This window comes from Gracilinanus agilis, chromosome 1, assembly GCF_016433145.1.
Source record: "Gracilinanus agilis isolate LMUSP501 chromosome 1, AgileGrace, whole genome shotgun sequence".
Lineage (NCBI taxonomy): Eukaryota > Metazoa > Chordata > Mammalia > Didelphimorphia > Didelphidae > Gracilinanus > Gracilinanus agilis.
Genome location: NC_058130.1, coordinates 725,310,309 through 725,335,804, shown reverse-complemented (window position 1 = coordinate 725,335,804; position 25,496 = coordinate 725,310,309). Strand labels below are relative to the sequence as shown.

General features: G+C 41.3%; 1 protein-coding gene across 1 annotated transcript in view; it reads right to left on the bottom strand.

Annotated features, from left to right (window-relative positions):
• Positions 1-736: 736 nt before the first annotated feature.
• DDA1 (DET1 and DDB1 associated 1) overlaps positions 737-25,496 on the bottom strand; it is a 29,982-nt gene continuing 5,222 nt past the window's right edge. The window contains exons 2-5 of the mRNA XM_044658589.1: positions 11,040-11,120; positions 10,342-10,393; positions 8,453-8,514; positions 737-1,638 (exon numbers count right to left, since the gene is read on the bottom strand). Coding sequence (XP_044514524.1) covers positions 1,528-1,638; positions 8,453-8,514; positions 10,342-10,393; positions 11,040-11,120 — 306 coding nt within the window. The 3' untranslated portion in view covers positions 737-1,527. The remainder of the gene's footprint in view (positions 1,639-8,452; positions 8,515-10,341; positions 10,394-11,039; positions 11,121-25,496) is intronic.

Sequence of the window (25,496 nt, the reverse complement as noted above, 5' to 3'; positions counted from 1 at the left end):
CTTAGTATTCATGATCATTTCTATTACCTAGGATTTCAAAGAATGTGGTAGCCGACACAATCCTAACTGGAGGTGATGGAGGAGGGGAGAGGAGCCAGATGTTTCAGTCCCAGTCCAAGTGGTGTCTGCAGAGACACCTTGTGTCTTGCAGACACATCTGCTCCTGGTTGAGGAACCCCTACAGGCATTTTTCTCCAACTATCCACATGCCAGAGTGGTTTGGCTCCAGCTGTGTGGTCAAAGTCCTTCTCACGGCAACACTATCACTTTAAGGATTTCTAATGCTCTTCCTATAACCCCATTACAGGGGATACTGGCAGACAAAAGAGTCTGGCAGGCTTTCCCCAGGGGGGTGGCACAGTTTGGAAGGCAAGTCCCAGTTTCGTTGAGACAGTTCTTTTCATGATCACAGTGCAACAAGGCAAGTCAACATCATCCCCAACCTGTCCTCTTGAAATCAGAGTGGCACCTGACCAATGGGGCTGAGCTAGGCTGCCCAGGGCCTGCTGAGAAATTCTGTTCTCGGTCAAGTTCAGTTCCTCAGACCCACACAAGAGCCCATGCCTGGGAATGTCATCACAACTGAGCTCCTCTGCCTATGAAAAGTACCAGCCCACAGCGATGGCTAGGGGGCCTCAATAGGAATGGCCAAAGACAGACAACCAGACAATTCTGAACCTAACCAGCTCCCTCTGTGCAGTGTGTACTAATTGTGCTGCCGATCAAATACTCAAGGTGGGATAAGAAATATCCTTTTATTTGATTGGAGAAGTTGAACACGCCAGTCCTTATTAAAATGATGTGGGGGGAAATTTAAAAAAAAAAAAAAAAAAAAAAAGGAGTTGTTAAGTCCAGCTTCCTAGAATGGAGGCCTTGCAGTTGGGGTACTCAGTACTATCCAAACATGCAGCCTTTGCCAAGTGCCCAGAGGGCATAAGAGAAGCAGCCCACAGTGAGCCTTTGAAACTGACCAACTCCCTCAGGAGGGGCCCAGCAGCTTTCAAGGCTGAGGGTGGAGCTGCAGGCAAACCCACTGGCCTCCTAAGGGCCCTGCCATTGGGAGGATTATCAAGTGTGACCTCCAAGAGGTCCCAGAAGAAGCTTGTGGGTAAGGCCTGCTAGGTCCAGGGTGAACTATCATCAACTCCCCACCCCCAGGCCCTGGGACTAGGTAAAGCCCTAGCCCTAGAGGGAACAGACACAGAAGGCTGTGTTTGGCTCCCACCTTTTCCCAGCTACTTCCGAGTTAATTAAGTAACAGATCTAGTAAAACCTGGAAAAAAAAAGTGACCATGTATTTTTTTAAAAAGCATCTACCAATGTTACACTACACCATCTGATGACTTGCTTTTGACCATCACTTCATACATTTTACAACATAAATAAAAATTACGGAAATAAATACATTGGCTCCTATGAAGTCAGAAGTGGTTTGGGCTGCATAGTGCGGAGGGAAGGGGCTTACACACTGTGATGAAACAAGACAGGAAGCGCCTGTAGACAAGTTGTTGAGGGAAAGCAAGAGTCCTAAGTGTCTTCATTCATGTCCTGGCTGTCTGTCCTGGCAATTTTTCGGGGGGGCGCGGAACTCTCACCTTCTAGTTCTACTTGTTCTTGGTCTCTTTTTTTTGCAGCATTCTGTTTGGGAGAAAAAGAGTTAAAAGTGAGCCCTTCATTGACCTGGGACAAGTCTGCTCTCTTGAGTCCAAGGAGACTGGACTAATTGAAGCCCAGCTCTAACCCTACAGTCCTAGTGGCACCTTTGTTCTCTAATTCCTACCCTTTCCCCTTCCCTGGAACAGCTGTAATTAAATTAGCCTTTCCCTTAAGGTCTGAGAACCTGCTGGCCTAGCACTACAGTAGCCACTCTTTGACCCCTGCCAGATGGAATCACAATTCACCCAGGGAAGTCTTAGAATCAAAGAAGACATACTTCCTAGCTGTGTGACCCTGGGCAAATCATTTAACCCTAAATATTGCCTAGTCCTTACTGTTCTTCTGCCTTGGAACAGTATTGATTCTAAGATGGAAGGTAAGAGTTTAAGGGGTGGGGGGGAAGTCTGTGGGGAGACTAGTAAACAACTACCAAGTCAGGAGACTTGCCTAGCCCAGCTCAGTTCTGGGCGCTACCCCTTACGTTAAAATACTTGGCTTTAGGTAAGGGGACTTTCCTTTCATCTGTTAAATGAAGGGGTTATATGAGACAATCCCTAAGGACTCATTTGCCTCTAAATTCTATAATCCTGTTGCTCAGTATTCCCTCCCTCAACCTCTCAGTTTCCCCATTTAAAGAAAAGTCATTTGTATGAGTGGTTCCAAGGTCCCTTTGAGCTCAGGGCTCTTGGTGGCTTTTGTGGCCATGATGATATTCCAGGGCCCCTCTGCCTCTGGGGTACAGAGCCTCTCTTATCACTACATTCCTGAAGCTCCAATCAAACTGGTTCACATTCTGTCCCCTAAGCATGCTCTACTCTAAATCTAACCCTATCTCCCTTAACCAAATGAATTTCTACTAATCCTATAATACCCATTTCTAATGTCACCTCCTCCAGGAGGCCCTCACAATTCCTGGCACATAGCAGCCACTTAAAATATGCTTGATGACTTTCATTATGGATTGTGTCTCTCTGATATCCCCTTAATACCCCAAGACTGAACTCCACAGGGTAACAGATCCTGTCTAATCTAAGCTACTTCCCCAGTGCTTAGTACAGGACTTTCCACATAGCAGGTACTTATTAATAAAGGTATGCTGAACTGCATGAGAGTACAAAGATCCATACCAAGGAGAGCAGCATGAAACACATGAGATAAAGAAACCAAGTGAGATTTCAAGGGACAGTAGAGGGGGAACAAGAATGTCCAGGACAGAAGCCAAACAACATCTGTCAGGAATGCCAGAGGAAGGGCTCATGTGTGAGGGAAGGGTTGGCTCACATGTTTCTGGAGGTCAGCCTGTATAGATTCTCCAAATCTATACAGCTACGAGGTTTTTTCAATGTGGTGGAATAACAAATCTCTTCACAGGGATCACATTCCTGACTCTAGAAATCTTAGATCTTTAGGCCACAGAAGGGATTTTAAGATAGCAACTTGTCCAAGCAGATAAAGTATTATTTTACAGAGGAGGAAACCAAGGCTAATTGATTTGTTCAAGATCAAACAGCTAAAATTCATGGCAGAGCTATACCTTCTCAAGGCAATGTTCTTGTCACTCTAGGGTGACACCAGCCTCTCACAAGAGAATTCTAGAGTAGCTGAAGTCAAGATAAAGATCTTTCAAATTTACAAAGCATTTTCCTCCCAAGGAGGTAGCCAGGCAAAAGTGTGATTGTCCTTACTCATGTACAAGGGAAGCTTAAATGGGCTATAAAAAAGGGAACTTGTTTTGACTATAATGTGATCTCCATGGATGTAGAGACTGTACCCATCTCTCTTGTCTCTCAGAGCTTCAAACAGGGCCTTACATGCTTACAATAAAAGGTTATTAATGATGGAATCTGCTTACCCACAGCCCCAGGCTCTTTCTACTCCCTGAAGGCTGCCAGAACAATTTTCTACACGCAGGGTTAATGTAGGACTGAGCTACGTCAGTTATTTACCTATCAAGAATAAGGCCAAAGGCAAACTCAATTCCTGGGCTTGCCATGCTTCACACTTGATTTACCAACTTCATGCCAGCCCTGCCTATCTGCCAGAAGTTAAAAGGATGGTTTTCTTAACTCCTGCCTCACACCCCCACCCCACCCCACCCCCACTAGTGAGAGTGAGGGAAAGAAGGACAGGCACAGCTCCCCAAGTAGCTGGTTAAGCATGAATCCTTTCTGCAAACTTGGATGGCTGCAACAAGGGCTGGGTGGGGCAGAGTGGGAGTTAACTAGCCTGGCCCCAGGTTCCTCTGGCATGAAAGAGACCTTTGCATTGGCCAGAAGGCTCAGCTAAAGGAACTATTTACATCTGAGAACCAGGAGTCAGAGAAGGCAGGGAGAGTATGAAATTACAGCACTTCACCAAATAACATCCAACACTCCTGGATAATAAATGTTCAGAAACTTCAGAGTTGGAAGGGATCTCAGAGGGAAATGAATCCAACACTTTCTTAGCAGAAATCCTTTCTACCTAGAGGATAAACAGCACAGTGGAAAGAGCCCTGGACTTTGAGCTGGGATCTGAATTCAAATTTAAATTCTACTAGTCATTATCTCCCCCCAATTTCTAAAGTACAGGTCATCACTTTTCATCTAAATAAAATACAGTGGCTCCCTAATGCCTCTGTGATCAAATCTAATAAATGCTTCCTTCATTAGGTACTTGAAAATCCTTCGCAATCAGGTTCTAACCTACCTTCCTCACCTCACCATACATTTCTACCCCCCCAACCCCCCACCTCCATGTATATGCTTCTGAGTTCAGTCAAACCAGCCCCTGCTGTTTCTCCCATATGACAAATGCTAGATGTCCTGGATCCATGTTTATGCAAAGGTTGGCTCCCAAAACAGAAGGCCCTCCTTCCTCACCTGGGTGCCTCAGAACCCCAAGCTTATAAAGCTCAGCTCAGTTCAAGCACTACCTAACCCACAAAGGCTTTCCTGACCCAGCCAACTACTAGTGTTGTCCTCCACCCACAAAACATGATTTTTTAGAAACATATGTCATCTCTCTTAATGTATTGGCTTAATGGCACAGTGGACACAGCCTTGGAGCCAGGAAAATCTAAGTTCAAATCCTGCCTCTGATACTGCTTAGGTGGCTCTGGGCAAGTCACCTCTCTTAGGCAAGAACTTCCCTTAGCCTCAGTTTCTTCATCTGTAAAATCATAACAGCACCTCCCCTTTTGGGGAGATATCATGAGATAACATGGCAGGTGCTTTTCAAACTTCAAAGCACTTTGTAAATGCTAACTACTCTTTGAACAGCTAACCTGTTCAAAGGTAAGCTCCTTGAGAGAAGGCATGCTCCCTCTTTCTTTGTACCCAGGGTATGCAAAGAGCCCTGGGAGGCAGCCCATGTGAGGCCTTGACAACGACTTCTTCCCAGCTCATCTTTAAATGGGAGGCAGACCAAAGGATCTTGAGCAGCTCTTCATCACTGAAGCTGGGGGTGGGGGTCAGTTCCTGAATTGTTCCCTCCCACAACTTACGAAGTTCTCCTATGAGCTAAATTCTGCCTCCTTGTGTTCCTAGCTTTGCCCTCTGGAGGCACAAATCTAATCTCTCTTCTCCATGACAGCCTTTGAGGATATGACTGCTTTTTCTTCTACATGATAATATAGAATATATTATATCTTCTATAAAGTAATATAAAATATATATTTTATTCAGGTTTCTATAATATATATTTTCAGTTATTAAGGAGAAAATATATAATACATTTTGTGTATAATATATAACATATATAAGTCATCTGGGTGTGTGTGTGAGTATATATATTTATATGTTTATGTGTATATATAAATAACTCAATCCTTAGTTCTTTCAAACACTCCTTCAGATATGATTTTTAGGGCCTTGACTGTCTTGGTCATGCTCATTTGCAAATTCCAGTTTTGTCAATATTCTTCCTAAATCTTGGGATATAGAAATAAAAATAAAACTCCAAATTGTGGTCTAAACAGACAGGAAAAAAACAAGCTGATCACGTCCCTTATCCTGGAGACCATATCTATATAAACACAACCTAAGACTTATAAGCTTTGTCTGTTTGCTGCCACTTTGCAACTGATCTTTTAGAGCTTCCAGGCCACTTAGACAAATGGTTCTTTTTCACAAAAAATGTCATCTAGCCAAACCTCTCTCATCTTGCATTTATGTACAGAAAAATTCAGGTGTAGGGCACATCATTTCTCTTTATCAAATTTCAACTTCTGGACCCCTGTTTCATGCTGGTCAGTGTCAGTTCCATTAGACAGCTAACAGGTTAGCTCTTCTCAGCCCAGATCACCTATATTTGACTAGCACGTCATGTTCAAACTGACCCCCAGTCTCCTGGGTACAGGCCACAAGTCAATTACCAGGATGGTGACAGATGGCTATAAAAGTGGCAGCAAAGAGGCAGAAACTGAGCCAGGGAGATCTCCCTGGCTAATGTGCTACTGGGGGCTGATCCATTGTTCTAACGTGATTTGACTTGGCCTGGAAGGACTTAGTGTATCATTATATACTGGGGGGCACAATGTAAGCAGGGGTATATCTGAATCTGGGACTAGCTACATGAAGCTCACAGCCCAGTTTACAGATGACCTTTTAAGAAGGATCTGGCAAACCAGAGCGCAGCAGCCAAGGCCTCAGATCTCAAATTAAAGCCTTTCTCCCTATTATTCCCAACACTTCACACTTCTTGCCTAGACTATGCCAAGGTCTCTCAATTGGTCCTCTTGTCCCAAGGCTCTCTGCTTCAATCCAGCCTCCACAGAGCTGCTAAAGTGATTTTCTTTAAGCTCAGATCTGACCATGTCACTCCCTTATTCAATAAACTCCAGTGGTTCCTTGCTGCCTCTAGATGCAAATATAAATTATCTGTTTGTTTTAAAACCTTTCACAACCTGGTCCCACCCCTTACACTTTACTCCTCATTTTCTGCACTCTTAGAGCCCAACCAAATTGGCTTTCTAATTACTGCTCTCTATCACCTGTCTCTGGGCCTTTGTCCTGGTTGTGCCCCCTGCATGGCATGCTTTTCCTCCTTTATCTCAGCTTCACAGAATCCCCAGTTTCCTTCAAGACTTAGAATAAATAGCACTAGAAGTTTTTCCTAATTGAATCAGGTTCTAGTGTCTTCCCTCCCTGAAAAAGGACCTGGGATCTAATGATCTATTTTGTATCTATTCTTTTCTGCATACTATCCTTACATCTATATATCATTTCCCCCAAATTCCCTCAGAGAAAGAATGGTTTTGTGTGTGTGTGTGTGTGTGTGTGTGTGTGTGTGTGTGTGTGTGTGTGTGTGTGTGTGTGTGTATCCCAAAGAGCCTGGCACATGGAGGGCTTAGTAAATGCTTGTTATTCTTTCATTTATTGGAAACTAAGCCACCACTGGTTGAAGAAATATGGGATGATAAGTATGGAAATGCTTAGACCCTCAGATCTTCAGGGCTGTAATGTGGAAAAGAGATGAGCCTTGTTTTGTTTGATCCCAGGAAACAAACTAAGGAATCGTAGCAGCAGATTCCAAGGAAGTTACAAGTTACAAGGAAGTCAACAAGCTAAATTTGAATCACCTTCCCAAGAAGGAAATGGGCTGTTGCCTTCGGCAGCAAGTTCCTCCTCTCTAGAGGTGTCAGGGTTCAAGCAAAGGAAGGTATGGAAAGGCTTCTAATATGCGAGACTCAGCTAGGAGACTATGAAGGTCCCTCTCAGCTCGACAATTCAGTGATAACCCAGGTTCTCTTCTAAAATCACTAGCTTGCCACAGCACACCAAGTCCTGGGAATAGCCTGAGTGTTCCCAGAGTCTCTCAAATGCTCAGATATGGGATGGCAGGGAGAAGAGGTATGTGCACATGAGTATGTGCATGCACATGTCTGTGGGCTCAGGACAAACTTAGGTGAAGGCACCGCAGGCATGGAGAATAGGGACTGAGGGTCTCATGCACTCATGCACACACACATACACATGCAGGCACATACCCATAAACTATAAAACATACATGAATTCCAGAAAACAGTTCCTAAAAAACACCTCTCTCAGAATGGGAGGAGGGAGAAGAAAGGTTGTCTACAGAATGGAATGTTCCACGGACTGTCAGACACAGTCCTGTGTCAGCTGGCTTTACCTAACTCCTAACTGTTTTTCATGGCTCCAAGGGAAGGTTTGGATGGGGGTCTGGGGGGAGGGAATGGGTATATAGGTGACTCCCATATAAACAAACAAACAAAATAAACAAAGCTTTTTTAAAAAGAACCCTGAGCTGGGGATCAGGAGGCCTAGTCCTAGATCTGACAATGCCAATTACTCAGTTCATGACCTGCTTCTGGCCTTCAGTGCCCCCATCTATATACCATTAGGTGATTTGGCTGCTCCATCTGCCAGTCCTTCCCATCCCTGTCAGTCTCTTGCTTTCCCAGAATATCAAGGGTTGGGAAACACTAGCCTGTCTAGGTAGTCCCTCCTTCTCACATGAGGCTCAGGACGCCATGGGGAACAGCAGAGACTGCTCCTGATCTCTAAGTCAGGCTATCTGCTGAGCACCAAAAAGTTGCCTGAATTAAAGCAAAGATCATGGACTTCAAAAACAAAGAACTATCAAGTCACTTCCTTGGTTTTACATCCTTAGCCCCTAATAGAGTAGCACCTAGTGGACACCTGAAAATGCATTTGGTTGGGCGACTGATTCAAAGGAATCCAAATCTGCCCCTAGAGAGAGGAATTGCTGCCTTCCATCAACCCTATTTGAATATTCTTATTTCAGCAATGAAATAAATTTTTGCTCCAACTTGTAGGGCTTATGCACGTACCTTTTTGTCCCATTGCTGATGAAGATAACGTAAAAGAATGTTTGTCTTTTCTGTTACGATAACTGGAGGGGCAGAGAAAGACACAAACAGAAAGTAGCAGTTGGTAATGAGGCTTCGTTTTCAACCAACCCACTGGGCCTAGGTTGCAACATACATGTGTTGTGTGAGGGGGTGAGTGGGGAGAAAGAAGACAACAAGGAGTACTTCTTAATATGACTTAATAAATGCTTGTAGTTCATATTTTTGATAACCAGAAAATTCTGCTCTCCAGATTTATGGATCCTGTGTTTCAAGGGCATGTTATAATGGTATATGAAACATAGTTTAAAAAATTAGAAGATTAAAACCATACTAATTCCAAGGCAGCTAGAGTAGCACAGTGGATAGAACACCAGGTCTGGAGTCAGGATGAGGACTTGGCTTCAAATCTGGCCTCAGACATTTCCTAGCTGTGTGACTTAGTTGGCCCTTGCCACTCTTCTGTCTTAAAATTGATACTAGGTTTTAAAAAAAAAATCACTAATTCTCACCACCAGAACTACTTTGAATTAATGTAAAAGATTTTAAAGTATGTTCTACTTCACACCACATGACCTCAGTCAATTCTCTTCCCCTCTCTGACCCCTAGTTTCCTTTTCAGTTCAATGAAAGGGCTGGATTAGATAGTCCCTTCTGGCTCTGAGATTTGGACTCCTTCAGGACTCCAAGGTGAAGAAAATACTTCCCCAAACTCTGCTAAATCCTCAGAAGAGCTAGTTTTTGATAGGAGCTTCTAATGAACAGATCAGTTTTTGTGTTTTCAGTGGGGTACCTTAAATGCCTGAGGAGTTTGAAAAGTTTGCTCCCAAGCATGCCAAACGAACTCTAGAATAAAATGCTATTTACATGATTAAATGAAAACTTCCAAAGAGTCAATGGTCCATCAGTGAGAATTCTTCCTCCGGGCATATTTTATAAGGCCCCTAGAGGGTCTTGATGAGTCTCAGTTACAAAATGAACCCATAATCTCCTGAAGGCCAACAAGTTCTCCCACCAATGGTCCTCAATGTTAAACACAAGGCCCACATAAGAAGCTTTCTGGGCTTGTTCCTCTTATGGACACAGCCTTGGAGAACAAAGTCATTCTCCAGATTTTATAAAACATTGCTACTGTTCTTACTTTTATAAATAGCAGCTCATCTTTACAAGGTGTTTGCAGTTTACAAAACACTGTCTCAAAATTACCCTATGAGGTAAGTGTTGCAAGCATTATTATCCCCATTTTAGAGATGAAGAAACTGAAGAACAGAAGGGAAATGACTTTCTTATGGCTCACATGGGGGGGAGGGGAAGGCAGCAACAGAACCTGTGACTTGAAGCCAGATCCTCTGATGTGACATCCAGTGTTTTTGCTACTATACACACTCTTTACTATACTCTTAGTCAGTAAATTCCTTTCTTCATAGATTGAGTTTAAAAGGCAAACCTCCACTTACGATCCAAACATGAAAACTTTCCAAATGAGAAGGTCTGAATTAACAAGCCTTTACTTAACTATGATTGGAAAACACAGAGAGGTAATAGCACCCTCTTCAGTAAGAGGAAGGAGTGAGGCTTGGTGTCAGGTGATCTGATCAGAGAATGACTTCAGAGCTATCAAAGCACAGCTGCTATAAATGGGGATGACAGTAGAGCAGAGATCTGTAAGGCCCTTTTTCCTGGGCTCAGCTACTGAAATCACTGAAGACCACAGTCTCTTGCTAGACTAGACCTGGCATTCCTTACCCAGCCCTGACATGCCCTGCTACCATCTTTCTCCTGGGCAGAGGGAGGGTGCTCTCCCAGGCTCTTGGACTTAAATCCCCACCAGACATTTAAGCACAACAACCCAGGAAAGCTGTTTCACTTACTCTGTTCTGATGGATATTCTCTGGTGGGAAGATAGACTGACGGCCGTCTGTTCTGTAGGAGAATCAGGAAGGAGGAGATTAGGAACCTCGTGATGGGGAGGAATCCACAAAATACCTCCACATGACAACTAGCCCATATCCTTCTCCTTCCCTTAACCACTCAGTTCAGGTGAGCAGCCCTGTGTTACTGGGGCAGAATGAGATGCATCAAAATTAAAACACTTGGAATTAAGATGGTCAGGAGGATTCTCTCATTATAGAACTTTATAAAATATTAAGAGTTAAAAATATCTTAAATATTATCTAGTCCAATTTCTCAATTTGCAGAAGGGAAAATAAGTTCTGAGTGAAAAAGTGTTTGTCCAAAGACACACTATGAGAGTCAGTGTCCAAGCTAGGACCAGACCCTTCTCTTCTGACGCTCTGGTGAGTGCCCTCCCTCCCTCCCTCCCTCTACAGTGCTATGTCTCCACTTTAGGTGGAGAAAGCACAAGAAACAAAGCAAAAACTATGATTAGGGATACCACATCTGAATCATGTGCCTCCACTGCTACTTACAGGCTCCTCCATTCCCTTATTCAATTCTGTCCATAACTACAAGGACTCAGAGGGCAAGAGAAGGAGTCATGGCAAGGGATACTTCACCCCTTCAAAGTGTCTCTCTTCAATAAAGTCCCACCCTTAAAAGCTCTACTCACCGAGGCTTTGCACACAGAATCAGCATGAAATCTACTAAAATTGCTTTTGTTGTAGACAGGTAATCCTTTCAAAAAATCTGCCTGGAAAAGACATAAGAAGAGATCCTGTAGCATCAGTAAGATAAGCCAGCAAAAAGAGCGTAGCCCAGCCGTAACAGAGGGTGATCTCCAGGGCCTCGGATGCACCTTTACACCCACCAGGGGTCATAAAGGTGAGGATTCGATGCTGCCCTTTATTGTGTGTGATAACCAAGATCTCTTCATGACTAACCCACTCCTCAGGTTCCTGCAGGCTCCCCAGCACTCAGACTCTTCAGACAATGTGATCAGAGGAGAAGGGGGAAAGAAAGGCTACTTTTTGGCAGACTCATAAAGAACATTCAGTTGCTTTCCCATTAACTGTTCTCTCCCATTCTCAGCAAAAAACCAAAGTCATTTGCACCAAAAATACATTTATGGTTAAGGGGCATAGGTCACATGGAGGACTTAAGCGGGTTAAAAGGCTAGAGACCACTGGACAAGCAACAACTAAAATAATTGCTTGGGGTTCTCTCTCCCTAGCTCCTAATAATAGGTCCCTTTTTTCCTTTCCCTTTCATCCTCATCTCTGGAGGGAGGGAAGAAAGAGAGAGAGAGAGAGGAAGGAAGGCAGGAAGAAGGAAGGAAGGAAGAAAGGAAGGGAGGGAGAGACGGAGGAATTGTAGGGCCTGAGTCCTAAGCCCTAGGTACAAAGTCTGACTCCATTACTAATCACTTTACCTCTTGGGGCTATAAATTGAAGATAACACTTGTACTGACTGCCTAACATTATGATTACAAACAAAGTGCTTTGTAAACTGTCACGTGCTACAGAAATATTTTTTCAATTATCCCTCTATTTATACACCCAGGATAAGGTAAACTAAGCTCACTGGCTGTCCTCAGGCTAGCCAAGTCCCACAGTGAGATCAAAAGATCACACTATGGCTCTTAACCACCGTTTGATAACAACACCCATCTGTAACTGAATCATCTGAAAAAAACCATGGTCTTACTGATGTTGACCACCCTCCAACCTCTCCTCAAAGAAAAGCAAACTGCTTTGAGTTTCCTAAGCTGCTGTTGCTAAAGTAAACGTTGATCTTCTAATTATGAACCTCTCCCTACTTACGTGTTAAATTCATCCTTAGACAATAGGCATTATTAATGGTCACCAGGTCTATCCACAATGCCTTTCCAATTTGGTATACCCTGACTTTGTTGGCACAGTCTTCAGAAAACCCCAAGGGCAGTTCTAGACTACCAAGAGGAATCTGAGCAGTATTTTAGTAAAAGTGGAAAGGGCACAAGACCCGAGTTCAAATCTTGGCTCTGCTCCTTACTCTTTGGGTGACCCAGGACAAGTCACCTAGCTTCTCTAGGCTGACTCAGATCCTCAAACCATAAAAAGATTTGGATTAGCTGATCTCCAAAGTTTCTTACAGTTCAGTAATATAACCTTTTTGGAATTATCCCCTTCTATGCCAATAGTTATCTCCCTAACCACCACTCTTAACTCAGGTACCAGACTATTGATAAGAGGTTAACTGAAGGAAGACAGTCATCAGCAACTGCTTTCTCCAACTCCAATATCCATCTGAAAATTGTATATTCCCTTGTCTTTTTAGGAAGAAAAGAGTTTCCTGTTCTAAGAATATCAGACAGCTTCCAAAGGAGGAAGGAAAGACTGTTGCAAAAGAGATGAGTCAGAGACCAGTCAAGAAGAGTTAGCAGGCAATCATCCTTGCTGACCAATTACAAGTTACCCTTAGAGGAGAAGGTTTAGAAGAAAAGGAGATACCAAGATGTATGCAACTGAATGGTCTCTCATCAGCATCTAAATGTAGGAGACAAACCACTCTCAATGATGTCCAGTGAATGTACTATGGCAAACACAAATGGAGAGGCCAAGTTTTCATCTCAGCTAAGCTATTATTACTCCAACAAGAGGCTTAATTCTCCTCTCCCTTTTACCTTACTCCACTACTACTATTAGCAACTAAGTTGCATAATAGATGGAAAGCTGTACTTTAAGTCAGGAAAATATGAATTCTTATCCTGAAGGCCTCAAACTTACTAGCTGTAAGATCCTGGGCAAATTATCTAACCTCTCCATTTCTTCATCTGCAAAAAGGAGATAATAATAGCACCTATGAACCACCTTCGTGGCCATGGGTTATATACATCACCTTCTCTTTCTATAAATTAGTAGAGCTGGGGGTATGAAACCTGGGTCTTTGGCTCTTAAGGCAAAGCTCTTTCCTTTCTGTCAACAATTCTTGAATAGATGCTCAGCTGCTTTCAAAACATGTTCAGGACATGGCTAAAGTGACCAAAGAGAAAACTGGTTAGTTCCTAATTTAGATTAAATTAAAGCAAAGGGGACCTTATAGATTATCTAATAGCTTTTGTATGTGTGTGCCTGTGTAAGGTTATGGTTTAAAGCACATTTTCCTCACTGTAATCTTCCTGTGACATAAGGTAGAAAATTATTATCCCGTTTTTATTTTTATTTTTTGCCTAACAGTATGGCTTTTTACTTTTAATTTTTTTATTTAATTAACTAATTTAGAATATTTTCCCATGGTTACAAGATTCATGTTCTTTCCTTCCCTTCCCTATCCCCTCCCCATAGCCAAAGCGCAATTACACTGGATTTTACATGTGTCATTGTATTATCCCATTTTTAGAGATGGGGATTAGAGAGGTCTAAGGTGACTTGCCCAGGGTCAGTGTTGGAGACAGGCCTAGAATCTATTTTATTATTATCAGGTTAGTGTTCTTTCCATTCTATTTTATTTTTATCAGGTTATTTTATTATTATCAGGTTAGTGTTCTTTCCATGCTATTTTATTTTTATCAGGTTATTTTATTATTATCAGGTTAGTGTTCTTTCCATTCTATTCACCTGCAAGATGGTAAAAGGAAGATCCTAAGAAGGAGAAGCAATTTGTTCAGGGTCAAAGAGCCAGTGAACGGTAGGGCTGAGACTAGTATCAGGGTCTCTGAATTCCCATGATATAATATCCTTTAAGGAAGAAAGAGTTGAGTTCCCTGACCATGGATGATGTCCAAGAGGCAAGGGCCACCAGTGAGAGCTCAGTAAAGCCTACAAGCACTGGTCAGATCAGAGGAAACATTCTCCACTCAACATTTCAAATACTACCAGCATTTTCTAGTGCTAGCAGGCGTAAAATAGGCCTTATCCCAGAACAAGTCTGAGAAGTCCAGAGCTCAACTGCTTACAATGAAAGAAACTCCATTAGGCAGTACATTAAGTTAAATCCCTCCATCTGTATGGGAAACAATGCTTTGAGTCTGAGGGGGAAACCAGGCTTCTAGGTAGGAGGCCAAAAACAACAGGCCCCATGGGAAGAGGATGGTAGTAACAATAGTCACATTTTTGTACTTTTCAACTTAGAAAGCACTTTGCATAAATAATCTTTATTGATCCTCACAAAGTCTCTTGAAGACAACTTGAACAAGTACCATTATCCTTTTTTTTAAAAATATGAACAAACTGAGACCCAAGAAAGTAAAATTACTTAGCAACGGTCACAGTTTTATGTGGAGGAGTCTAATCTGGTGCTTTTCTCACTATAATTCTTATGGCTCTTCCAGCCCAAAAGCCAGTTATAATGTACATAGGAAGAGAATTGAGGGTTTTATTCAAAATAAATCAACAGTTTAAGCATTATTTAAACATCTAAGTGTAAGATATCTTGTCAAGAGTGAGTTTTTAAGTGAAAAAGATGAAGCTAAGACCAAGTGCAACTGGGGTCCAGAAAAGACACAGTCTTCTCTCCATCTAGAGTGTGCCATCAAAGATGTCATGCTAAAGAACATACACTTTGACATGGATCCAGAAGGGGCCCAAGTGATGAGTCTAATAAACCAGTGACAATCAGAAGGAACAAACAAACCCCCTGGCTGGGGGTCTGTCATCCTTGCTGTTTGGGGAGATTTGCCATTTGGGCATGTTGAGAAAACCAAACACTTAGCAGGCTTATCCAAGATCCAAGGAGGCAGCCTTTACATTTTGCTATTGGGCCTGAGAAAACTCCAGGATCTTTGAAGAATGAACCAAAAGAAACTTTAGATACTTCTTGCAGTCGGTCATCAATACCATCATCTGGTCACATGGGTTCTGTAGGCTACTACTTAGTGCCTTCCCTCTTCATGGGTCTGGTTAGTCTTGTCAAGCATGCCACAAATGAAAAGATGAAGTCACTTTCACATCTATAGGCTCATAATTGCTAGCCACTGCATCTCTACTACTGTGAAATGGTGGTGATTGTCTTAGTGCAGGGGTCGGCAACCTTTATGGCTCCTGCAGAAAGAGCCATAAAGGCCCTCAAAAGAGCCAGATATGGCTCGAGAGCCATACATTACCAACCCCTGTCTTAGTGGCTCTCAGCAGAAAGCTAACCTCTCAATGATACATGTATAACCCAGTGGGATGGCTTGTCAGCTTCGGGATCCGGGAGAGAAGAGGGATGGGAAAGATCATGAATCATGTAACCATGGAAAAATACCACAAATTAATTAATTAATTAAAAAAATAAAATCAAGTGCCAAATTTTTCAAAAAAGAAAAAAGAAAGTTCATCTCTCTCACTACACCCTCCAGAGAAATGGATTCTAATCCAGAGGCTCCTTGCAAAATGACTGAAAATGTTAAGTCATGGTAGTTAAACAGCCATTTCAAGGAATAATGGCAAGAGGAGTTGCATTATTTTTTTGTTTAATTAAACCCTTACCTTCCACCTTGAAATCAATATTGTATATTGGTTCCAAGACAAAAGAGTGGTTAAACACTAGGCCCATGTTGGCAAACCCATGGCACATGTGCCTCCGCATGCCAGAGTGGGCTGTTCTCCTCCCCCTCTCCACTGGGCCTGAGGTCATTTCTCACATCATCTGCTCCTCTGCCCAGCAGCCCAAATCAAGCACTTCCTCCTTCCTGTCTAGGGTAATATAGCTTGAGGGTGCAGATTGGGCTCACAGTCTCTAAAAAGTTCGCCATCACTGAGCTAGGCAATGGGGGAGGTTAAATGACTTGCCCAGGGTCACACAACTAGTGTCTAAAGCCACATTTAACCATAGGATCTCATATCTCTAGGCCTGATTCTCAATCCACTGGGCTAACTAGCTGCCCTCTGAGTTGTATTATTAAATTAAAGTATCTTTCTCTCATCATCCTATTAACCCAGGGGTCGGCAACGTATGGCTCTTTCTGCAGGAGCCATAAAGTCCATTTTTTTTCAGGCGCTGTTACAGGAGCCGCACTGTGAGCACTGTACGGCTCTCACGAAATTACATTTTAAAAATGTGGTGTTTATGGCTCTCACGGCCAAAAAGGTTGCCGACCCCTGTATTAACCTATATATACCACCTCCACTACCCCATTCAATAAACTCCAGTGCCTCCCTATTACCTGCAGAAACATAAAAAGAATAAGTAACTATCTGTGGCTTTTAAAGCCCTTCATAACCTGACCCCTTCTAATCTTTATTCTTCTCTGCACGTTTTATGATGTAACATTCCTTCCACACTACACTCCATATCTCCCTCCATGTGCTTCTACTATATATCTCCCAACCCTGAAATACATGCCCTGGCTTCTCAAGTCCCAACTAAAATCTCACCTTCTATAAGAAGCTTTTCCTAGACCCCCTCAAACCTAACTCCATTCCTCTGAGATTGCCTCCAGTTTCTTTCTCATTTATATATCTCATATGCACATGGTTGTTTGCATGTGGTCTCCCCCATTAGACTTTAATTTCCTTGACAGCAAGGACTGGGTTTTGCCTTTGTATACCCACTGCCTGGCACACTTAATAAATGCTTGTTCTGCCTCTCAGAAGTGGGAAGAACACCTTCTGGTTTTCCATTTGTGTTTTTTTAACCTTTACCTTTAGAATAAAAAGTATCAGTTCCAAGGTAGAAGAGCGGTAAGGCATAAGCAATTGGGGTTAAGTAACTTGCCCAGAGTCACATAGCTAGGAATCATCTGAGGCAAAATTAGAACTCAGGACTGTCTCCAGGCCTGGCACCCTATCCACTGAGCTACTTAGCTTCCCCAACCATCTAGTTTGACCTCCCCTTTGCCTGTCCTCTATGTGAGCCAAACCACAGAAAAAAATCCAACTACACAGTATGCCATTATCAAGAAAATCTTATTTTCTCATCTTTGTACCTTTGCTGTGTTTTTTTTTAACCTGTAATGCTTTCTTCCACACCTCTAAACTCAAACCTCTTGGAATTCTACCCAACCTTCAACGCCTTACTACTTCATGAAATTTTTCCTTACCCCTAAATTGGAAATTTATTCTTTTTCCTTTGGACTTCATTGAACACTATATCTATCTTATGTATATTTTGTTTTGTTTTGCATTACAGTTAATGGTATTTTAAGCTCCCTAAGGGCAAGGACCAAGTCTCCCCAATCTATATTCCCCAGAGCTCAGTATAGGCACTACCCATAGTGGCCTGCACATTCATACATGTTTACTAAATTTAACTGAGCAGAATAACATGTGTAAGCTCCAAAAAGACAGACTCCAGCACCATGGAAGGAGAAATTTACTAAGGAGAGCAGTCTCAAAGCGAAATGGATTGCTTTGAGAGCCAGAGTATACCTCTTAACTGGGGCAGGACAGATGACAACTTGTCAGAGATGGTGTGGAAGAGATTCCTGTCCAAGTACAAGTTAGCTCTTCCAACTAGGGAACTCTATGATTATATAAATGATCACAAAAGGAATAATCCTTTGGACCTAGAAGAGGAGCTAGAATAAATCAAGTTCTCACAAAAGTCATATCTTTCCTAACGTGGAAAGAAAAGGGCTTTGGTACAGAAACAGATCTTGCCTGTTCTAGAACACGATTCTCAGCTGAAAATATACAGCCTAAATATCACATGCTTCAATAGACAGCAAAAGTCCAATGGCCTTATAGGAAGCAAGGAATCTTTGTTTCCTGTTACCTTACTTAAAGCAGAAAGTCACAGTTGACCAAACTGCCAAGAAATATGCTGTCCTGATGGAGTCAGAGACAAGAAGAAGAAAATCATCTGTTTCCAAATTTAAATCCAAGAATGTATGGTTGTTTTCAAAGGCTGTTATCAGACTTCCACTTTGGTACCAGCCATAGGGTTTCTTCTAGCACAAAGGACCACAACCCCACTTTTTCTCACATTGCTGCTAAAAATCATCTCATTCAGAATAATCAGTGTTGGAAAGATAGGCACACAGTGCATTGTTGGTGAAGCTGTGAATTACAAACATTATGGAAAGCAATTTGGAATTATGCAAATACAATTACTAAAATGTCCATACACTCTGATCCAGAGAATCTTCTAGGCTTAGAACCCACAGAAGTCATGAGTGAGAACAAAGTCCCCATATACACCAAGATATATGTAACAGTACTTTTGGGGGAACAAAGAATTGGAAACAAAGTAGATGTCCATCAGTTGAGGAGGGACTAAAAAAATTATGGTAACTGAATGTAATAGATTTTTACAGTGTTGTAAAAAATAATAAACAAAATGAAGATAGAAAAGCATGGAAATTTGTGATACAGAATGAAGCAGAGCCAAAGAAAGCAATATACACAATGGCTACAACAACATAAATGGAACCTCAAAAGAATTTATGTTGCAAAACCACAAAGAACAAGCATGGCTCTCAAGAAAAAGAAGACATCCTTCCTCATACCTTTACAGAGGTGGGAGGTGCAGGGATGTGATACCCTGCATGTATTGATTGGTTTTTTTGTCTTATTCCTCTTTACTTTGAAAAATTATCACATGGAGATAGTTCTCTGGAAGTGGGAAGAAAGATACTTAGAGAAATTCTGGTGATGTAAAAAAACAAATTATATCAATAAAAATTTATTAATTTTTTTAATGATCTCATTCCCAGACATAGGGAAAATGAGGAGAGGAAATATTTTCAGACCCAAAATAAAAATTATCATCATATGTATTCAGGGTTGTTAGAGATAAAGGATTGCATTAATAAAAGCTCATATTTATATACTAGTTTGCAAAATGCCTTCCTCACAACTATCCTATGAGGGTATTATTTTGGAGTCACAGACGTTTTTGGCAATCTGGTGAAGTCTGTGTTCTTTTCTAAGAACGTTTTTTTAGTGCATAAAATAAAAGGCACAGTATTACAGAGGAAACCAATGCAAATATAGGTAGCACAATAGTTTTTTAAACAGACCCCCAGGTTTAAGAATCTGTGCTTAAGTGCATATAATGTTCAGAGAACTATGCCAGAAAATAAAGGACCTACAAAGATAATTAAGATTTCAGGCCTGTCCTAAATAATCTAGGAGAACACAGAAGAAGGGACAGGAAAGAATGACACATACTCAAATAAGCAGACTAAGGAAAAACTGCAGCATTAATGATTTCCAATAAAAATGTCCTCCCATATTTCATCAAGGTATGGGGTGATCCTTTGGTTTCTTTTTCTTCTTTTTCTTTCTTAAAAGCCCTACCTCTTGATATTAAAATCAATAATGTGTATTGGTTCTAAGGCAGAAGAGTAGTAAGGGCTAAGCAATGGGGGTTAAGTGATTTGCTCAGGGTTACACAGGAAGTGTCTGAGGCCACATTTGAACTCAGGACCTCCTATCTCTGGGCCTGCCTCTCAATCCACTGAGCCACCCAGCTGCCTCCTTTTTTCTTAAAGGTTATGTGGCCCACAGCTTAACCTTCCCCTAATTGGTCTTCCTGCTTCAAGTCTCTCTTCTCCAAAGCTGCCAAAGTGATATTTCTAAAAGATTATGTCAATTCTCTTACTCAATAAATTCCAATGCCTCCCTATTCTTGTAGGAGCAAATACAAGTTCTGATGTTTGGCATTTAAAGTCCTTTCCAACCTGGTTCTAACCTTCCTTCCTTCCTTCCTTTCCTCCCTTATAGCTTCATTAATATTACCCTCCTTTTGGAACATGAAAAAAGATTACTTGTCAGATCTGTGAATAAGTTAAAAGTAGAGGACCAAACAAGGGATAGGTCATGAGAAGTAAGATGAATAATTTCAATTACATGAAATTTAAAATTTTTTTGCACAAACAAAATCAAATGCAGTCAAAATTAGAAGAAGGAAATTGAGGGTAGGGAAAAATTATATCAAGTTTCTCAGATGAAGGACTCATTTTTCAAATATATATAGAGCTGAGGCAAATTTACAAAGATAAGAGCCATTCTCAACTGATAAACAGTCAGAAGATATAAACAGACTGTTTTCATTAGAAATCAAAGTCTAGGGGGCTGCTAGGTAGCTCAGTGGATTGAGAGCCAGGCCTAGAGATGGGAGGTCCTGGGTTCAAATCTGGCCTCAGACACTTCCCAGCTGTGTGACCCAGAGCAAGTTACTTAACCCCCATTGCCTACCCTTACCACTCTTCTGCCTTGGAGCCAATACACAGTAATATCTCCAAGATGGAAGGAAAGGGTTTTCAAAATTTTTAAAAAAAGAAATCAAAGCTACCAAAAAGTTATATTAAAAAAAACATTCTAAATCACTAAAAATTAGAGAACTATAAATTTTAAAAACTCTGAAGTACCATCTCATACCTATCAGATTGGCTACATGACAAAAAGGGAAAATGAAAAATTCTGGAAAGGATGTAGAAAAATAGGTACACTAATATAATGTTGATAGTTGTAAGCAGAATCATATAAAAGATGGTGGAGTTGTAAAACTAGACGAGTCATTCTAGAGAACAATTTTGAACAATACCCAAAGGGCTATAAAACTATGCATACCCTTTGACCCAGCAATATCACTAGTAGGTTTATACCTGAGATTAATGAAAAGTACAAAATATTCATAGCAGCTTTTTGTGGTGGCAAAGAATTGGAAATCAAGAGAATGCCTATCAATTGGGAGAAAGGGTGAACCAGATGTATATATGATTATGATGGAATACTATTGTGCTATTAAGAAATGATGAAAGGATACAGGCAGCTGGGTGGCTCAGTGGACTGAGAACCTGGCCTGGAGAAAGGAGGTCCTAGGTTCAAATCTAGCCTCAGACACTTCCCAGCTGTGTGACCCTGGGCAAGTCACTTAACCCCATTGCCTAGCCTGAGAACAAATATACAGTATTGATTCTAAGACAGAAGGTAAGAGTTTAAAAAAAAAAAAAAAAAAGATGAAAGAGATGGTTTCAGAAAAACCTGGGAAGATTTACATAAACTGATGCAAAATAAAGTAAGCAGAACTAGGAGGACATTCTACTCAATAACTGCAATATTGTAACGATAATAAAAGACTTTTTGTCTTTTTTTTTTTTGCAACATGGCTAATATGGAAATTTGCATGACTTCACTTGTATAATGGTTATCAATTACAATGCTCGATTCTCAATGGTTAGGGGAGGAGCTACAGGAGAGAATTTGGAACTCAAAAAAAATTTTTAATGTTCAAACTTTTGAAGTAAAAATTATATATATATAATATGTGTGTGTGTGTGTGTGTGTGTGTGTGTGTATTTTCCCCATCACATACTCTTGGTTTAGCCAAACTGGCCTTATTGTCTCTCATATTCCATTTTCTACCTCCATGCCTTTGTATATCATCCCTCTTAAGATCCCTAGATTCCTTCAAAGTTCAGCAAAAGTATGACTTCAAACATGATTCTCCCAATTGCTAGTACTTCATCAAAAAAATTACTCTGTGGCAATTATCTGTGGATATTTCTATGTTTACATGTTCTCTCCCCCAAAAGAATCTAAGCTTCTCAAAGGCAGAAAATACAATTTCTTTTATTCCTATTCCTAGAGAAGCAGACAATAAGTGTTGACTGACTGACAGGTTCTAAATCTAGCAGGAAAGATTCTGAATACAAGCCGAGCAACAGAATTTATGCTATATGTCTACTGGCCTGAGCATCAGCAGAGCTAAGTTTGGAGGGACTCATCACTCAAAACATTCTTACCAAATAACTAATTTTTCTGACTATGGCAAATTTATGATTGAATAGAGAGGGGTTAGGATCTGCATTAGTACAGGGAATACCTAAAACAATAAAATCTTGACACCTTTAAAATGGGGATTAATCTGGAAGTCTTCATGCAAGAGGCAGTATTTGAGTTGAACCTAATATTTCATACTAGAATCACAGAAGCTTAGAGATAAACAGTAATCACTGTGCAACTCTTGATTTACGAGGAAGGAAACTCACTGATTTGTCTAAGACTCAAAAGCAAATTAGTTACAAAGCCAGGATTGGCATCAAGGGTTAAGATTCCCAGGCCAGTCTTCTTTTATCACACTATGCTAGTATCCTAAAGGCAGAAACTTTATCTTACTAATAATCTTTGAGGAATGGATACCTAGTAGGTGTTTAATGTTCAATCACTTTGAATTAAGCTAAGGACATGAGAGACAAACATGTTTGGAGATAGCAAATCTTTCTGTATAGTTAAAGCAGAAAAGATAAACTTGAAGAACTGAGGTCAGATGGAGGGCCCTGAATGCCAAAGTGAGGATTGGAAACAGGTCCCTTTGCCAAAGTAAAACCTTCCATACTTCAGGAGCACATGGTGTGTGTGTGTGTGTGTGTGTGTGTATGTATGTATATATATATATATTTCCAAAGCCAGAAATCCATATGATGAAAGAGTTCATTCAAAAGCCATTTGAATGTTTATAGTTTATGTTCTCTCATGGCCTATTCCCTGGAGGAATTATATTCTAGCTAGAAATAATGCTCAGACCACATTGAAAAATATCCTCTTAAAGCACCGTTGGGTAAAGTTTAACTAGTACCCCATCCTACTTCAAAATCTCAAAACTACTACCAGTCCACTTACTATGTTCTAGATCAGTGGTTCTCAAATTTTTTGGTCTCAAGATCCCTTTACACTCTTTAACAATTATGGGAGGGTAGGGGACAAAGCTGGATGGCTCAATGGATAGAGAGCCAGGCCCAGACACTGGAAGATCTGGCTTCAAATATGACCTCAAATGCTTCCCAGCTGTGTGACCCTGGTCAAGTCACTTATTCCCAATTGCCTAGCTCTTACCATTCTTCTGCCTTGGAACCATTCTAAGACAGAAAGTAAGAGTTTGTTGTGTTTTTTTTAAATTTTTGCCTATCTCAAAGAGCTTTTGTTTATATCAGTTATGTTCATCATTATTTACCATGTTAGAAAAAGTTTTATTATAAAATTCTTTGACTTCAATGATCCCCTGAAAGGGTCTTGGGACCCCTGGACCACTTTAAGAACCACTGGAATGGATAACCCCTAAATGGAATAAGAAGTATTGGTATTACATTCTGATAAAGCTAATGAAAACATTCATCAAACTGCCAGCACAACACAAACCATTAAAGGGCAAGGAGAATGTTAGAGATGGCAGAATTTCAGTAATGCTGACTTAGGTAAGTCTGAAAATAAGGCCACATGTGAGAAAAATTTGATTCCTCAACCATTGATACTCAACTGTTTGTAGCTGGAACCCTGAAAGACGGGACTGTGTAGAAATTATTATTCACAGTGCTCCAAAGGGCATGCATGGGGGAGTCATCCACTAAGTATGAAGCACTCACCACCCACCCCATCCTCTTTCCCCAGGCCCCGCCCCAAGGCAACAAGCAGATGAGTGAGGCAATCGTGGCAGGAAGCAGAAAATGGTAAACAGGGATGGTGGAGAGAATGTGATCCCTTCATTCACTGGCATCAAAGGACACCCCTCCCTCTTTTCTCCAGTTTGGAAATCATTCAAGTTAGCCTGCTCCCAAAAGTAGATGAAATGTTTTGTTAAGTTGTCCTGAAAACAGAAGCGGCAGCAGAAGTGAAATGGAACAATTGGAACAGAAAGATGGCAGTATAGTTCAGAGAGAAGACTTGGAAAAGAAAGAGCCAGAAACAGGTCCTTTTCATCCTACTAGGCTTCAAGGAGCCAAAAAATCCAATTAAGATGCTCAACAGAAAATGACCTAATCTTAAGAGAATTGGTTACTTGACATCTTCTCCTACCCCACCAACAGAAATATGTCCACAACCAACCAGAACAAATGAGAAACCACCTTCCTCTATAAATTCTAAGAGGTGTGGAGTATATATGTGTTGAGGGGGAAATAGGATCAGGACAGATCATAAGACTTAAGAGCTATAAAGAGACCTTAGAAATAATCTAGTCCAATACTTTAATTTTACAGATGAGGTGAAACCATTTGCCCAAAGAATTGTGAAGCTTAAGAGCAGGACAGGACTGAGATTTCTTTCCCCTAAGAGGGACAGCCCTCTGGATAAGGGACTTTTTGGTGGGTCATGGAAAAAAGGAGAGCAGGTACAAATAAAACTGGTATGAAAGGAAATCCCAGAGGTATCTCCACAAGGAGAGATTCAGCAGAAGACAAAAGAAAAAAATATTTCAAGGCAAAGTCAAAGGGATGATATATAAGGATCCAAGAAAAAAAGCTTGAGAGAAAAATCCAACTTCCAGGCACTGAGATATTGGGGTTGGGAGGAGTGGAGTGTAAAAGGGGATGGGTAATAAGAATAGCTCACATTTTTGTAGCATTTTATGTTTACAGAGCACTTTACATATGTCTTATTTGATATAGCAATGCAGTGAGATGGGCCATGACTGCTATTATTATCCTCATTTTACAGACAGGAAAACTGAGGCTTCAAGGGATAAAATAATTTGCCCCAAGGTCACAAAGCCTGTATGAGGCAAAGATGGCTTCAGGTCCATTATTCTACTCATTATGCCATGTTGCCTCTCAACAAGAATGGAAAGGGGAAAAAGAGATAGTAAAGAGGAAAGGGAGGGGGAGAGAAAAAGAAGAGATGAAAGAATGAAAAGGGAAGTAGAGAGATAAAGCTCTAGTCTAAGGGTAGGCCTAAAGAAAAAGAGTAGTGGTGGGGGAATCTCAAAAAACTGGCAAGACAGAAAATGGTTATGTTTATACCATAAGTACGGTATACCAACAAGTGTGGGGGAGGGAGGGAGGTATTAGGATGAAGCAAAGAGGGAAGAGACTGAAAGAATGCCTGCGACAATATAAAGCCCTTAGATCTGGGAAGAACCGAGGAGAAAGTAAAAAGGATGGGAGAGAATGAGCTGGAAGTAGGAATGACAGCAGGAGATAAGGGGGTCAGGAGATGAAAGAAGACTCATGGATTGAAGGAGAAAGGGGGGAGGGTGACAAGAATGGTGGAAGCCAAAGGGCCTGAGATCTCCAAAGAGGGAGGGGGGATGTAAGGGAATGAAGTGGAGAGGAAATGAGTCACATGGAGGAATGGGGAAGGGGTTTTCTTGTGGTTGGTCAAAGGGATAGAAAGCGAGAAGGTGGGTCAGGATTCGAGGAAGGGGGAGACAAAGGGAGGAGGGAGAAGGGCTCCATGGAGGAGGGGCTAGGTGTGTCTAGACAGAGGATGAAAGATGGGGGAGAGGAATG